The sequence below is a fragment of the Peromyscus eremicus genome, chromosome 20 (genome assembly GCF_949786415.1).
Source record: "Peromyscus eremicus chromosome 20, PerEre_H2_v1, whole genome shotgun sequence".
Lineage (NCBI taxonomy): Eukaryota > Metazoa > Chordata > Mammalia > Rodentia > Cricetidae > Peromyscus > Peromyscus eremicus.
In genome coordinates, this window is record NC_081436.1 from 26,212,695 (window position 1) to 26,228,784 (window position 16,090).

Sequence of the window (16,090 nt, forward strand, 5' to 3'; positions counted from 1 at the left end):
TGGTCAGAGGCCTAGGAATCCCTAGGTCAGCTAGCCAGGAAGAATGTAACTGGGCTATTTCTGTAGGACCTCCTGGGATGCTGCCCTTCACACAGATGCCTCTTTCCCAGTGTGTTAGACCCATACTGTCCTGGCTTACACAAAAGAAGGAAATGGATTTAGCCTGGGGTCTGTGGCTTGACAGCACCCCATTTAAGGCCCATAAAGCCTTACCTCTGGACTCTAAATGATAAGCAACCAACAGGTGGCTTGCATCTAGGCTGTGGGGCCTGGGCTGCTCTCACTGTCAAAACCCTCATCTCCATCCCTGGTTTGCCTCAAGTTAGCCTATGTAGAGCTTTGCTTGGCCTGGAGCCCAGAAGAAGCCTCTACATACAAGCTGGTCAGCCCTTTTTCAACAAGCCTAAACAGCATTGTTCAAGAACATGGGTACCTATAATGCCAGGCACCTATAATGCCAGCACTCAGGAGGCAGAGTCAGAATTGAATTTTTTTGTTTTGTTTTGTTTTGTTGTTTGTTTGTGTGTTTGAGACAGGGTTTCTCTGTGTAGCCCTTACCATCCTGGAACTCACTATGTAGACCAGGCTGGCCTTGAACTCAGAGATTTGCCTGCCTGTGCCTCCCAAGTGCTGGGATTAAAGGCATGCGCCACCACTGCCAGGCTGCTACTCCATATATTTTTAAGTAATTTATTTTTATTTTACGTGCATTGGTATTTTGCCTATGTGTATGTCTGCGTGATCTATGCTGGATCTCCTAGAATTGGAGTTACAGACAGTTGTAAGCTGCCATGTGGGTGCTGGGAATTGAACCTAGGCCCTCTGGAAAAGCAGCCAGCTCTCCTAAACTCTGAGCCATATTTCCAGCCCTTGTTACTCCATAGTTTTAAGAAAGATGGGGTTGGGGATTTAGCTCAGTGGTAGAGTGCTTGCCTATCAAGTGCAAGGCCCTGGGTTCGGTCCTCAGCTCTGGAAAAAAAGAAAGAAAGGGAGACTTTCCAGTGTCTAGCTAAAGACAGTGAAAAGCTGTCTATGGTGGTGCACGCCTGTAATTTCAGCTCTTGGAAGGCTGAGGCAGGAGAATCATAAATTTAAGGTCAACATAGTAACTCTAACATAGTTAAAAGCTACATGGCAAGACACAATCCCAAAAACAACAACAAGACATGAGCAGTGTCTGGAAAGGTGGCTCAGTGGTTAAGAGTGTATAGTGTTCTTGCGGAGTTCCCAAGTTCGATTCCTAACACCCACATTTGGTGGCTCCTAACCAACTATAACTCCAGTTCTAGGGGACCTGATGCTTCTGGCCTCTGGCCTTTGTGGACACACACACACACACACACACACACACACACACACACACACACACCTTTAAAAAAAAAGTCTTTAAAATTAGACCTTGTCTTATTCTGCTGTGAAGAGACATCATGACCAAGGCAACTCCTTTTTTTTAAAGATTTATTTATTCATTATGTACACAGTGTTCTGCCTGCATGTATGCCTTCATGACAGAAGAGGGCACCAGATCTCATTATAGGTGGTTGTGAGCCACCATGTGGTTGCTGGGAACTGAACTCAGGACCTTTGGAAGAGCAGCCAGTGCTCCCAACCTCTGAGCCATCTCTCCAGTCCCTAAGGCACCTCTCCAAAGGAAAGCATTATTTCTGTGCTCCCTGTCACACTGATCATGACTAAACCTCTGAAACTGTAATTAGTGAAGAAAGAAGAAGAAGAAGAAGAAGAAGGAGAAGAAGGAGAAGAAGGAGAAGAAGAAGAAGAAGAAGAAGAAGAAGAAGAAGAAGAAGAAGAAGAAGAAGAAGAAGAAGAAGAAGAAGAAGGTGTTGGAGGCCTCCCACCTCTAGCTTGTTACAGGTCTGGAGGAATCAAGTCTGGTCTATGTGAGGTAGATGGTAATCTATGAACACCACAGAGGTCCCAGAAACCGTCCCACTCAAAAGCAGGTCAGTTGTCCTCAGAAGTGGAAGAGCTGATCAGTGAAGAAAGGGAGGTCTTTCCTGAATAATGCTGAGAAGAACTGGGCTTTCAAACATGGAAGAAATTAATCCCAACCTTCATTTTGCATTATATAAAAAATTAATGCCGGGCGGTGGTGGTGGTGGTGGTGGTGGTGGTGGCGGCGGCGGCGGCGGCGGCGGCGGCGGCGGCGGCGGCGGCGCACACCTTTAATCCCAGCACTTGGGAGGCAGAGGCAGGCGGATCTCTGTGAGTTCGAGGCCAGCCTGGGCTACCAAGCGAGTTCCAGGAAAGGCGCAAAGCTACACAGAGAAACCCTGTCTTGAAAAACCAAAAAAAAAAAAAAAAAAAAAAAAAAGCTCAAAATGGGTCATAAACCAGACAGGCATCATGGCACACTCATTTAATCCTAGCACTCAGAGGGCAGAGGGAGATGGATCTCTAGGCCAGCCTGGTCTACAGAGAGATTTCCAGGATAGCCAAGACTACATAAAGACACCCTGTCTCAAGAAATTTAAAAAAAAAAAAAAAAAGTCATGAACCAAAGCATAAAACTCCAAACTATAAAACTTCCAACATAGGAGAAAGTCTTTGTCTTCCTGGATTAGGCAGTAACTTTTACATAATACCAAAAACACTGTCCATTGGAAAATTGAACTATCAAAATTAAATGTCCAATGAGATATTGTTAAGAGAACAAGGAGCTTAAGTGTGGTAGAGCATGTGAGTCTCTGAGCTCAGTCCTCAGCATCTTGCTCCTAAGGGGGGGTGGGGGGAGCCAGTTATACAGGCTGCAGACAGAGAGCAGAAGCCGTGCAGACTGATTTATGTGGTTATGGGTTAAAGTGTAATCATTAGTATGAACTCATATGTACTCTAAAAAGACACAGCTCAATAACTGCAGAAGGGTTGATAGAGACATATGTGCACATAGGGGCCAGTGGACATGTATTTGCTGCTCTGTCAGCTGAGAGACCCTTAGAAGCAAGGATAAATTAATAGCAACAAGCATACATTACACCCATTTTTCTGGTTTCTAAATATAATTTTTCATTATAAGAAACCATAGTTCTGGGGCTGGAGGAATGGCTCAGTGGTTAAGAGCACTGGCTGATCTAGAGGTCCTGAGTTCAATTCCCAGCAACCACATGGTGGCTCATAACCATCTATAATGGGATCTGAATCTCTCTTCTGACCTGCAGCTGTACAGACAGACAGTACTCATACATAAAAAAAATAAGTAAATTTAAGCAAAAAAAAGAAAAGAAAAAGAACTGGTACTTTAAAAGAAAAAGGAAGAAAAAAATAGTCCTTTTGAGAAATGGTTGATTTCATCCTAGTGTGGAGGATGTAGAAGGTGGCTGGGGTGCCGGCACATGTCTGTAAATCTCAGCACAGAGAAGGCTTGAGGCTGGAGGATCTTGAGTTTGAGGTCAGCCTGGAGCTATACAGCAAGGGCTCAAAAATTCAAGGGCGTGTTCATATTCAAACTACGATGAGCTCTCATCTGAAAACTTTAGGATTCTGAAGTTTAGTATTTTAGAATTTAAAATACTAGAAAATGGAAATACCTGAGGTTTGAATGAGAATACTTGGTGCTCAGTAGATAGTATTGTTTGGGGGAGTTTAAGAGGTATGGCCTTGCTGGAGGAAGTATGTCTGTGGGTTGGGCTTATTTACGTTTGTGTTGTGTTTCCTGTTCCTGCTACCATGGCTTTGATATATCATCATGGATTCTTTTTTTTTTTTTTTTTAAAGATTTATTTATTTATTATGTATGCCAGAAGAGGGCGCCAGAGCTCATTACAGGTGGTTGTGAGCCACCATGTGGTTGCTGGGAATTGAACTCAGGACCTCTGGAAGAACAACCAGTGCTCTTAACCGCTGAGCCATCTCTCCAGCCCCATCATCATGGATTCTAAACCTCTGTAACCTCAGGCTCCAACAAATTATTACTTTTGTGGTCAGAAAAAAAATTTCAAGGGCTGCAGTTACAGCTCAATGCAAAACACTTGCCTAGTATTCACAAGGCTGTGGGTTCTGTCCCTAGCACCCAAAGTTAATAAAAAGGAAATATGTATAGCCATGCCTGGTAGTGTAGTCTTAGATCAAGTTACTCAGGATGCTAAGGCAAAATCAAGAGTTCAAGGCCATCTGTACCAATTTAAGTAAGATCTTGTCTCAAAAAGTAAAAGAGGCCGGGTGGTGGTAGCACACACCTTTAATCCCAGCACTCAGGAGGCAGAGGCAGGGGGATTTCTGAGTTCGAGGCCAACCTGGTCTACAGAGAGAGTTCCAGGACAGCCAGAGTTACACAGAGAAACCCTGTCTTGAAAAACCAAAACCAAGGGGCTGGAGAGATGGCTCAGCTGTTAAGAGCATTGGCTGTTCTTCTAGGGGACCGGGGTTCAATTCCCAGCACCCTCATGGCAGCTCACAACTGTCTGTAGCTCCAGTTCCAGGGGATCTGACACCAATGCACATAAAATAAAAATAAATAAACTCTTAAAAACCAAAAGGAAAAAAAACAAAACCCTGTCTCAAAAAACAAAACAAACAAACAAGAAAGTGAAAGAGGCCAAGAGAGGCCGGACGGTGGTGGGGCACACCTTTAATCCCAGCAGAGGCCGGACGGTGGTGGGGCACACCTTTAATCCCAGCAGAGGCAGGCGGATCTCTGCGAGTTCAAGGTCAGCCTGGTCTACAGAGTGAGTTCTAGGACAACCAGGGCTGTTACAAGAGAAACCCTGTCTTGAAAAAATCAAAATAAAAAACAGTAAAAGAGGGCTAGACCTGTCACTCAGTGTTCGAGTGCCTGCCTAGCCTGCACTGAACCTCTGTGTTCAATCACCAGTATTGACAATGGAGGCATGGGGAGGGAGAGAAAGGGAGCTCTTCAGGAACATGGGCCTGATGAAACTTGCCAGTGGTAAAGCGTAAACAAAAGTATGAAATACATATCCTTAACACATTCCTTCCTCATGACTGACCTCCAAAGAATACATGAAGGGAGAAGGTCATTTCCCAGCGCAAAGCTGACAGGCATGACCTCAGCCCAGTGGCAGTCCAGTCACCGCCGTTGTTCACCCATTTCTGTTGACTTTGTAGTAGGTGGGTCTGTGGAGCAAACGCAAGCTCGGGAGCCCAGGCCCAAACTTTGTCAACACCTCATCTCCCCATCAGTGCGTCCCTCCGCCCTCTGCTCATCTAACTCCAGAGATGCCCCAGCCTCCTGGCCCCAGAGACACGTGGCCATCAGCTTGATGGGACAGACCCCAGCAGGCCCAGGGGCCTTCTTGCCACCAAGTGTAGGAACCACATGGGCAGTGGTTTCGGGCTTGTGTCCTGTGGTCCTCACGGTTCTGTTTGCTCCCCAGTGACACAGCACATAAAAGAGCTTCTGGAAAGGAACAGTAAGAAGAAGTCCAAACTGAGAAAGAAACCCAAGCCTTATGTTGAAGAGCCAGATGGTAGGGCCTCTGCAGCCTGGGCGCTGCCTCTGCACCGCTCTGCTCTCCAGCCATGGCCGCCTGGCCTTCTCTAACCGCTTCTGGGCTGGGGGAGGGGCACTAACCTCAGGCTTGGGGCCTCCCAAGCAAGCAAAAACCGGAGGTCTAGGGTGCCAAAATGACCCTAGAGAAACGGTGCGTGCCCCGCACCTCTTCTGGCAGTACCCAGGACAATCCACAACTTGCCTCTTGGTGGACTAACCTGTGACGGCCTGGAGTCACCCCCAGGTGAGTGAGTGGGCCTGTCACTGGGGTGAGGCCCACAGGTGGAGGAGCTGGTTGTCCTGTGGCAAGTGCCTCCCTAGTGCTGTCCTCTAGCCTGGTACCTCCTGGGGACAGGGGAGCCCACCCTAGTATGGTCAGAGAATCTTCCCTCTCCCATGGTGGCCCCAGCAAAGCCTTCTGAAGTCCACAGTTTCTCGGTTGTCTTCCACCACATCCTTCTTGCTCTTCCCGTGAGCCCTGTCTCAGGACCACTCTGCTCAGCTGAACTCCAGGGAAGGCTGTGACGCCCTCTCTAGAGCTCTCAATTCCGCACTGCCATTTCTTGACAAGGCCTCAAGGCAGCTCTGGCCGTCCTGCACCAGCTCTGTTGGAGCTGCTTCCTCCAGGCCAAGGGGCGCAGTGTCTGGAACCTTTGTCTCCTGTCCTTTGCCCTACTCTCTTCATGACGCTCTTGCCTACTGTATGCCACCCACTGGAACCCAGGGACAAGGCCAGGAGCTTTCTGTAGGTGAGGTCTGTTAGGACAAACTGGGCCAGCCGGAAGCTGCAGAGAGAGCATGATGACCCTTGCAGCCTAGGCCAGGGTGACATCTGTAGGACTGGAAATTTGTCCTTGCTTGGGGCCTCCCAGGCTGCCCTAGCAGCCTATGCTCAGACTGCTCATGGGGATAGTAGTGGGAAGAGTTATGAGACCCTGCTTGCCTAACCACCAGGAGCATGGGAGCTGCATGGATGTCAACCATTTGTGAGCTGTGGGCAACAGGTAGGGTCAAGTTCTTGCGGAACTTAGAGCAGAACTGGGCAGAGCCCTGGAGCTCAGACTATGTCAGGTAGAGAACCAGAGCATACTTTCCCTGGACCATGCCGGGTAAGCAACAGCAGACACACAAACCTTGGGCACACCCAGCAGTGTTTGAGGCTTATAGCCTACCGACTCCCACTACAATGGTAAAAACTCTGGAGTGCCGCTCCTAAGTCTGTGGTAAGCCGTTCCTCACACATAAAACTGTTTACCTGCAGCCTGGTGGAGGTTCTTGCCGGGGTTCAAGGCTAGACTGGGGGCCCAGAGCAGACCTCCTCTTACAAGTAAGGTCTCTATGAGATGATGCAATGGCACAGGCTGACCGGCTTAGACACTCAGCACAGAGCAGAAATCACGGACAGCTTCCTAGACTCCAGCCACGTGTGCACAGCCTCAGTCCTGCTCTGTGCTATCGTCACAACACCAGCAACTGTCTGCTCACCACTGGCTCCCAGGCTTCCACGAGACAGGTGCTGTCTCAGGCTAGCCTACAGAGGCAAGCCCAGAGAGTTCCTTCATACCCACTACTAGCTGAGAGGTGGTCTGAGTAGAGGTTCTTCTGGTCCTGAGCAAGTGTCAGGTGAGGGCCCTTTGTGTTCTCCCGCAGGGCAGCACTGAGTGGGCAGGTAGGAGTGGGTAGGCTTACGACCCTTCCCTTCCGCTGCTCTCAGACCTCATCTGCCGAGCGGAGTCGGGCCTGGGGAAGCACTTCAGTGTTCTCCATCCTTTAAAACAGGGCAGCCTCACAGCAGTCACGAAGGGCAGGATACACTATCTAGGTGGCTGAGAACAAAAACCAAGGTGATCTGTCAAGGTCTGTGGATCGCTTGACCTGGGGCAGATTGTCCAAAACTTAAATGTCTGAGAAATTTATAATTATTTTGGTTAGAAAAGACCCCCTTTACAGATGTGAATAAAACTTTTGTGATAAAGGGTTCTAATGGGCCAAAATATACTTATGGGATAAATATACTTATATATATATAATTATAACATATATAATATAATAAGAATATGTTTATATCCCTTTATAAGTTGGGGGATCTAAGGACCTCTCCAAGACCTCAGATGTCCCTAAGAAACTGTCTCCTTTCAAAGGCAGAGGTACTCCCAATCACAGGCTTCCTTGACCTCAGCAGGTAGCAAGCTGGGGGTCACAGAGGCAGGACCTTCCAGAAGCACGCAGCTGGTGGCTGGTCTGTCCATGACTCCTTGTTCTGTCACCTGCCTCCCTCCTTATTTGCTGGGACCAGATGGACGACACATGACATCATCTTCCATTCTAGTCTGTCACCTACCAACGCTCCAGTGGCACCAGCTCCTGCAGGGCATGAGACTCAGAAAGCTTCCTACCTTTAGAGAGGAAGCCAGGCCTTGGCCCTGCCATTGTCTTACCCTCCTGTTAGATAGCGTGCTGGCACAGAACACTGGCGTCTTCTACAAGCTGTCTTTCTCTAAGAGCCAAGCCTTGGCCACTCTCTCCCTGACACTCTGCCTCCAACTGCACTCCCTCCCTGAGGAAGCCAGGGCTGCTGGAGAACTGCCTTTCCCCAGTGCTGGCCAAAAGCACCAAATGCTACATCCAGAAGCCTCTTCCCCTGGGTCCAGGGACGCCCAAAGGTCTTGCTAGGGTCACCTAAGGAGGAAAGGAAGTAGGGTTTGAAGGCCTTAGACCCAGGGTGTGCTCTTTCTTACCTATGACTCCTTACAGGGAAGCAGCTTTGTTCCCAACCTGTTTTTCCTAGGTGGCTATAGGAAGGCTAGCAGAGGGATTTCTCCTACCCTACCCTAGCTCCTAGAGGTGGAGGAAGTGCCCCTTGCCTCTCCTCTTGGGTCTCTGCTCTGAAAGACTGTGCCTGTGAGAGAATATGGGCTACTGTGTAGCTCAGGGGTGGGCGAGAGGCTGGCCAAGTCCCAGAACCCCTACAGTTGCTGTTCTCAGCCCCTGTATCCCACGTGTCCACACCGGCTGACTGTCACCCTTTCTCTTCCAGGGGTGGCAATAAGCACCTATGCGAAGTACTGTTACCACAAACTGCAGAAGGCAGCGCTGACTGGGGCCAAGAAGGTACAGATGCTTCTGGGAGAAGCAGGCTAGGCACGTGGCTCTCCTGCAGACCACACAGAAGCCTGATGGAGGAACAGTGAGGCTCAGGAGAGCACTGGCTGGCAGAGTGCCCCAGCCTGTGGGAGTGGCTGGCTAGGAAGGCTTACACCTGCACTTCCCACAGTCTCTTTCCCTTCAAGGGCCCCTGACCCATGCCTGGGCCTCCAGCTGAGGAGCAGTGCAAACGGGTGCACATCCTAGACAGGGCATCAGGTAGCCTCCTTGAGTAAGGTACTCTATCCACCTGACCACACTCAGCCTCCCAGAGCCTGGGATAGCATCCTGGCTGCACTGCCCCCTAAGAACTCCTGGCATGGTGAAATGCAGCAGTCAGGCACTGCCATATGCAAGCCCGTGGTGGGGACCCTCACCCTCCACCTTTCTACATAGCCATGGTTTGGGGTGTTGCAGATGGCCTGATGGGAGACACCCCACCTTAGTGACTTGGATTAGGGTCTGGGTTGTCCCTGGTTCTTGTTGGGCCAAGGCCCAGAGTGAGGGAGAAGAGATGAAAGGAGGAGGCTAGATTACAACAGGACCTGATTGCTGGGTTCTTTTCACAGGGCCTGAAGAAACCCAACGTGGAGGAAATACGACATGCCAAGAACGCAGTGTTCAGTCCATCCATGTTCGGCAGTGCACTGCAGGAGGTCATGAGCATGCAGAAAGAGCGCTACCCTGACAGGCAGCTGCCCTGGGTACAGACGCGGCTCTCCGAGGAGGTGCTGGCGCTCAACGGTGACCAGACAGAGGGCATCTTCAGGTGCCTTGCCAATCCCAGACTGTGGGTGGGGAAAGAGAGCACAGTGGTGGGTTCACTATATATCTCTACTATCAGGGACCATAAAGCCTAGAGGCCACGCACCCAAAGAGACAAGACGATGTCCCATCCATAGGGGGCAAGTTGCCTGTGTCACTGCCCAAAATAGCAGCATGGCCAACCAGAGACAGCCAGTAGGGGTCCAGAGTGACCCGGATACCAGCAAGGACATCACCTTTGATTAGAGTCTCAAAGATGGCATTGAAGCTGGCCAGGTAGCTCAGCATCCCCAGTTCTTCATCCTGTGTCAACAGAGATGTGACATTCCATGCCCTGGGGTGGCACTTGCCTATGCAGTATCAGCCGCTGTAATGACCTGCCTGTCGGGACCAGGGATGCTCAAGCCCCCAAAGGATAAGTAGGGAAGCCAAGGGCTGCTAGTTTGGGCTTTAGTGGCCGACAGAGGGAGGACAGCTGCACAGAGAAACCAGCAGCGTCCCACACCACTGACCCAAGTGCATGGGGCAGGATGCCCCCAAAAGAGCAACCAAGTCCTGAGTCATCCCACCCTCCATGAGAGAATTAATCAGGTTGGTGGGACCTTGAAGCTTTCTGCCACTCCAGACTTCAGCACTGGGGCAAAATGATCTCCTCTAGTCTGACACTTGCCCTATGCTCTAGGGTCCCTGGTGACATTGATGAGGTGAATGCCCTGAAGTTGCAGGTGGACCAGTGGAAGGTGCCTACAGGCCTGGAAGACCCCCACGTCCCTGGTGAGCCCCAAACATACTTAACAGCTGGGCACGTGTTGGCCTGCATGCATATCCCAGAAAGTAGATCACCATTCAGGCCAGGATCCCTGTCTCGTCATCCACCTCAGGATCACCCTATGGCCTTGTCCCTCTGCCCTTCTGTGGCTGCATCTGCCCATCCTTTCACTCCTGGAACCTACCTCCAGAAGCATTCTCTTAGTGAAGTGATGTCTCCCCATCACTTCTAGACATCCACCCACTGGACATGTCGGTGTTCTTGATGCACCCAGGGTTCTGCCCCTCCAGAGCAGCCCAGCCCCCAGCTCTTGGGGCATTTTCAGTCAGCTCCTTCAGCAGCTGCACAGCCAGCCCTTCTGAGAAACTATTTTGTAGTCATTTGGACCTACATACACCTAAACCACCAAGATTGATCCCAGGTCCTCCAGCAGCTAGTGTCTCTGGGATCTGGGCTCCGTCTCAACAGCTTTGGCCAGGGGGGCCCTTTCCAGCCTGCTCTATGCCCTGGCACACACTACACACACCCTGCATCTCTGGATGTGGCCTCGGGTAGATGCTTGGCTTAGGGGCCCTCAGACTATAGCCATCTAAGCCACTCTTGCCCTTAGCATCGCTGCTGAAGCTGTGGTATCGGGAGCTGGAGGAGCCCTTGATTCCTCACGAATTCTACGAACAATGCATTGCGCACTACGAGAGCCCGGAGGCTGCAGTGGCCGTGGTGCACTCGCTACCGCGCATCAACCGTATGGTGCTGTGCTACCTCATTCGCTTCCTCCAGGTACGCATGCTCTGCCCCCAATGCCACTCCAATGCCCACCTTTCACCCTACCCTACCTGCCTTCCCTGCTGACCCCTTAATAGCCATGCGCACCCTCCACTCTGCTCTTCTCCTCTCCCTTCTCCGCTCCCCCCACTTAGGTGTTCGTGCAGCCAGCCAACGTAGCCATCACCAAAATGGACGTCAGCAACTTGGCCATGGTGATGGCACCCAACTGCCTGCGCTGCCAGTCAGATGACCCACGCGTCATCTTTGAGAACACACGAAAGGAGATGTCCTTTCTGCGAGTGCTCATTCAGCATCTAGATACCAGCTTCATGGAAGGCGTTCTATAGCACGCGGGCTACGGACACCAGCTAGGGTGACACCCGGGGAGGTGGGAGGGAAGGCCCCAGCGCGAGGCAGCATGCCAAGCCCCGCCAGACGCCCGCCCTGCCCCGCCCCAGACCCTCCTGGGCAAAGCAGCCGCGCCATATCTCGCGGCCAGTTCCTGCGGGCACCGGCTCGCCCCGCCGGCCGCAGGCCAGCCCCGAGAAGTGCCTTCTGTTTGCCAGAGCCGAGCGACACTGCCCTCCTGGTCGGCCGAAGCACATGCCGCGTTGCTCAGGGCAACACGACCTCGTCCCCTCTCCAGGGCAGTCTGCCACCGAGGCACTCTAGCCCTGACCCCTCCTACCCTAGTCTAGAGGCCTCCGGCCCGGGCCTGAAGGAGACTTAGAGGCGCTCTAGAGAGCTGTGCTGGCCACTACTAGGACGCAGTCCCGTCGACCTAATGCCTAATAGGTCTTTGTGCAAGGGGAGGCCCCACACCAAAGCCCTCTGGGGTGGGGCCAGGGCCAGGCAGGCGTTCTTGGGGCGGGTGGGGGAGGGTGAGAGGTTTTTTGTTTTCGTTTTGGGTTTTTGTTTTTGGTGTGAGTCCAGAATCTAACCCGCACCCAGCCTACTTGTGTATAAAGATATAAATAGAACGACAGATGTCAGAATTAAGTTTGCTAAGGACATAGTTTTAACCAGATGCTATTTATCTCTTGAACTGCCACTGCCGCCCTCTCCCTGAGCAAGTTACCACCACCCTTTGACCTCGCGGCCTCTGACCAAACTCCACACCCGGGCGGCGTGCGGGTGGGACCTGGACTCGTCCGCGTTTTCCATTCTGGAATCTGAGTTCCAACAGTTGTCAAACTTAATTTCTCCGTTTATATATATATATATATATTTTTAGAGTTGTTTTTATTTATTAAAAACAAAAGTCCCGCCTTGCCGAGGCCCGTAGCCCTCTGGGGCGGATCCTGGACCTCTCCGGCGTCCCGGCCGCAGGCGCTCCCTCCGACGTGTGGACAGAGGTGGCAGCGCTCGGTGTGAATAAAGTTCAAATGCACACTTACTGCCTGTGCCTGGTTACTTCGACGCAGGGAAGGGCGGGGTGGGGCGGCTCCACCGTGTGGCTCCTCCCCGGGGGCGGGGCGGGAAGCCCCGCCCCGCCAACACGTGCTGCCGCCGGAACCCAAAGCACCAGGCGCTGGACCGTCTGTGTGACCTGTTTCCGGTGTGGAAGGATGTGGCCTCCTTGCAGGTCACTGCGCAACTTGGCTCTAGCCTTGACGAGGTCGCAGGGAGCTCGGGCCTGCAGTGGGGACGAACGTGTCTCCTACACACAGGGCCAAAGCCCGGAGCCCAGAACCCGCGAGTATTTCTACTACGTGGATCACCAGGGCCAGGTGTGCCTGGCGCCCGGCAGAGGGAGGGGAGTCCTGAGGGAGCTGGAGAGCCGGCCTCGGGCGGGGAAGAGTTCTAGGGCCGAAACCTAGGAGGAGGCGCTACGCGTGGTGGTGAACCTGACTTCCAAAGCCCAGGCTGGAGCCCAAAGCCCAGAGGCAGCCGCTTGCACGGCATCGCAGCCCCGCCCCACGCTAGCTTCCGAGCACCAATCCCTGAGCTGAATGCTCGCTCGCGGTCGCCGGAGAGCAGCGGGAGTCAGGCCGAGTCAGGCCGGCTTTAAAAGGGGGGAGAGGGGGTGCAGCGCTGGAAACCTGTAAGTAGGTGTGAGCACAGTCTGCAGGGCCCTTCCACATGCCCCTTGAACACGGTATACAGGAAAGCAAGCACAGCGACACAAAACTGGGCTCAGGGCTTTCTTTTCAGGACTTACTGTCCACTGTCCCTTCTGTCTGCAGCTTTTCCTGGATGACTCCAAAATGAAGAACTTTGTCACCTGCTTCAAAGGTACTGCTCGCTGCACTGCTCCCTCCTGCCTCTCCCCCTCCGCCCTTCACAGCCTCCAGCTCCCCCACCCTCTGGGGGGCCGGCAGCCCCATGCCACGGCTAGCGTGCCCGGGAAGAGGAGCCTGTCTGGGAAGCTGTCCTCACCGAGCGTCAACCGTCGCGCCTTTTGTTCCCACAGACCTGCAGTTCCTGGTCACCTTCTTCTCCCGTCTGAGACCTAACCAGAGCGGGCGCTACGAGGCCTCCTTCCCCTTCCTCTCCCTCTGCGGCAGGGAGCGTAACTTCCTGCGCTGTGAAGACCGGCCCGTGGTCTTCACGCACCTGCTGGCCCCCGACAGCGCGTCCCCTCGCCTGTCCTACTGCGGCGGCGCCGAGGCCCTGGCCGTACCCTTTGAGCCGGCTCGCTTGCTCCCCCTGGCGGCCAACGGGCGCCTGTACCACCCGGCGCCGGCGCGCGCGGGCGGCGTGGGCCTAGTGCGCTCGGCCCTGGCCTTCGAGCTCAGTGCCTGCTTCGAGTATGGGTCTGGCTCCCCCGCGGTCCCCTCTCACGTGCACTGGCAAGGTCGCCGCATCGCCCTGACTATGGATCTGGCCCCGCTGCTGCCCACTGCCCCGCCGCCCTGAGCCTCCGGCCGGCTGAGACTGGGTGGGGAGGGTTAAGGCAAATACTGGGCTTTGTAGTACTCGCAGGTTACCCCCCGGTCCCAGCGCTCCAGGTCGACCCAGATGTCCCCTGTCACCTGCCGGTGACTGAGTGCGCGTGCGCGCAGAGGCGCTTTGGGCTTCCTGAGGCTGGCGCTGTCCAAGGTTCTGGTGCGGCCCTGCTATCCTCGGTCCCTACAGAGGTCCTCTCTCCGCCACCTCTAACCCTTACACCGGCCTTGCGTCCCACGGATTGGCCTGCGCTGGTCACGTCAGGCTGGGCGGCAGGCGCGCGTGGGCCGGTGCGCGCGTGCGCGCCCGCGCCCACCCCCCGCCGCTTCTCCAGTCTTGCCGCCGCAAGCACCGCGGGGAGTCGCTCGCCACTGGAGCAGGTGAGGGGGATCCTGGCCCAAGGTCACCATGATTGGGGGCGGGATCGGGGCCCTTTAGGTTCTGACTGCTGCACCGAGGAAAGGTCAGGCGATCTGGCTGCGGGGAGGGGATGGAAGCCACGCCCTCTATGAGCAGGCTCGGACTCACTGGGGCGGGAGGGGGAGGTTAGGGGAGGTAGTGCTGGTTCAAAGCGTCTGGTTGAGAGGGCTGCCAGAGACCTCAGCTGGGGCTTCGCGCTGCGCCCGAGGGAGGACACAGGGCTCCTCTCCACTCACCCTCTTCCCGCCTAGATGAGCACCCAGGAGACTGACAATCCGCTCCTGCCTAGGATTAGGGGTTCACGTTCCGATGAAAGGATTTCTGGGCTCCTCTAGTAAGGGGCCCTCATTCCTGTCATGGCTGTCTTGCACTGATGCACGTCTGGGCGACTGCATGAGCAGCAGCTCTGATCCCTAGTGCACAGATCAAGGCTTTGCAAATGAAGGCTGGACAGATGCACAAGGTCTGGAGCCAGGGACCAGGCAGTGATTCGTGCTCCGGGAAATTAAACCCAGAAGCCTAGCAAACATCCCAGCTTCTTGGGGCTCCACACGTCCTGAGATATCTAGGAACTGCCTTTGCCTGCGCCAAAGCTATTCCATTAAAACTTTACTGCTCTGCTGCCTCATCTCTATTGACTTTAAATGGCATGTATGTGACTTACAATTGGTGCAAAACTGAAACAAACACCGAGGCCACCTAGTACAGTTCAACTTGACACACGGCAAGGAGACCTAGTGAATGAGCAGGTGCCAGTGAGGAAAACGGTGCACCCTGGCTCTTATCCTCCTTAACTTTAGGAAAGCACGCTTCTCTGCCTTGGTACTACCATTAAAACAGCACTGTGCCTAGAACCAGACCCTAGTCCTCCTGTCCCTAGGGTCACAGGTACATACAATAAACTACTGTAGAATGCATTTCTTGATAGTTTCAGAGGTCACTGCTCCTGTATTGTACTTAGGAAGCTAGATACCCAGTTGGGATGATAGGACTGTAATTCAGTAGTATATCGTGTGCAGGAGACACTTGAGGTCATTTCCCAGAAGGAAAGAGGAAGGGGGTGGGCAGATGGTGGCCTAAGGCTTCCTCCCACATCCCAGCCGGGACACACTCCATTTACTCCAAAAGAGAGGCTCCTTGGGAACCAGCTTGTGGGGCTGGGGGATAGGCTCTTGACCTATGAACTGGTTTCTCTGTTTGTCTTATCCCTCTGTTCTCTAAACAATGACCTGAGAAAGCTAGGCGTGGTGGTGTACACCTGTAACCTTGCCACTTGGGAGCATGAGCAATAGCATCTCAAGTTCAAGTGTAGCACAGGCTATATAGCAAGACTCAAAAAAGCTAGAAGTGACGGCCAGGTGTGGTGGCTCAGGTCTTTAATCCTGAGAACTAGAGAGGCAGAGGCTGGTGAATCTCTGAGTTCAAGACCAGCCTGATTTACATGAAGAGTTCCAAAACAGTCAGGGCACATAGAGAAAGACCCTGTCTCAAGGGGGTGGGGGTGGTTAAGAACACTGGCTGCTCTTCCAGAGGATCCAGGTTTGATTCCTAGCACCCACATGGTGGCTCACAACCATCCTAACTCCAGTTCCAGGAGATCTGATGCCCTTCTGACTTGCATGAGATGCTCATACACACACGCAGGCAAAACACTCATATGCATAAAATAAATCTAGGGGCTGGAGAGATGGCTCAGGGGTTAAGAGCAATGCCTGTTCTTCCAGAGGACCCCGGGGTTCAATTCCCAGCATCTACATGGCAGATCACAACTGTCTGTAACTCCAGTTCCAAGGGACCCAACACCCATGGCAAAAAACACCATGCACATAAAATAAATTTAAAAAAAATCTAAATGAAAGTTTTTTTGG

General features: G+C 52.9%; 2 protein-coding genes across 4 annotated transcripts in view; both read left to right on the plus strand.

Moving 5' to 3' along the window:
- Positions 1-12,143, plus strand: part of Arhgap39 (Rho GTPase activating protein 39) — a 110,859-nt gene extending 98,716 nt beyond the window's left edge. For 2 of the 3 annotated variants that reach the window (XM_059247618.1, XM_059247616.1), the window contains exons 7-12: positions 5,352-5,444; positions 8,505-8,578; positions 9,181-9,380; positions 10,059-10,150; positions 10,756-10,925; positions 11,066-12,143. In XM_059247618.1, the coding sequence (XP_059103601.1) occupies positions 5,352-5,444; positions 8,505-8,578; positions 9,181-9,380; positions 10,059-10,150; positions 10,756-10,925; positions 11,066-11,260 (824 nt within the window). In that variant the 3' untranslated portion in view covers positions 11,261-12,143. The remainder of the gene's footprint in view (positions 1-5,351; positions 5,445-8,504; positions 8,579-9,180; positions 9,381-10,058; positions 10,151-10,755; positions 10,926-11,065) is intronic. The other variant, XM_059247619.1, reaches the window with a different exon arrangement.
- Positions 12,144-12,416: 273 nt separating this feature from the next.
- On the plus strand, positions 12,417-14,965 carry C20H8orf82 (chromosome 20 C8orf82 homolog). Its single transcript, XM_059247620.1, has 3 exons — positions 12,417-12,643; positions 13,100-13,148; positions 13,327-14,965. The coding sequence occupies exons 1-3, from the start codon at positions 12,482-12,484 to the stop codon at positions 13,770-13,772; spliced, it is 657 nt and encodes a 218-aa protein (XP_059103603.1). The 5' UTR covers positions 12,417-12,481; the 3' UTR covers positions 13,773-14,965.
- Positions 14,966-16,090: the final 1,125 nt, after the last annotated feature.

Bases quoted from the DNA above. Each gene is read 5' to 3' on its own strand.
- C20H8orf82 (XM_059247620.1), top strand. From the start codon at position 12,482: ATGTGGCCTCCTTGCAGGTCACTGCGCAACTTGGCTCTAGCCTTGACG. The intron at 12,644-13,099 runs GTGTGCCTGGCG...TTCTGTCTGCAG, and splicing joins ACGTGGATCACCAGGGCCAG to CTTTTCCTGGATGACTCCAA. The intron at 13,149-13,326 runs GTACTGCTCGCT...TTGTTCCCACAG, and splicing joins CTTTGTCACCTGCTTCAAAG to ACCTGCAGTTCCTGGTCACC.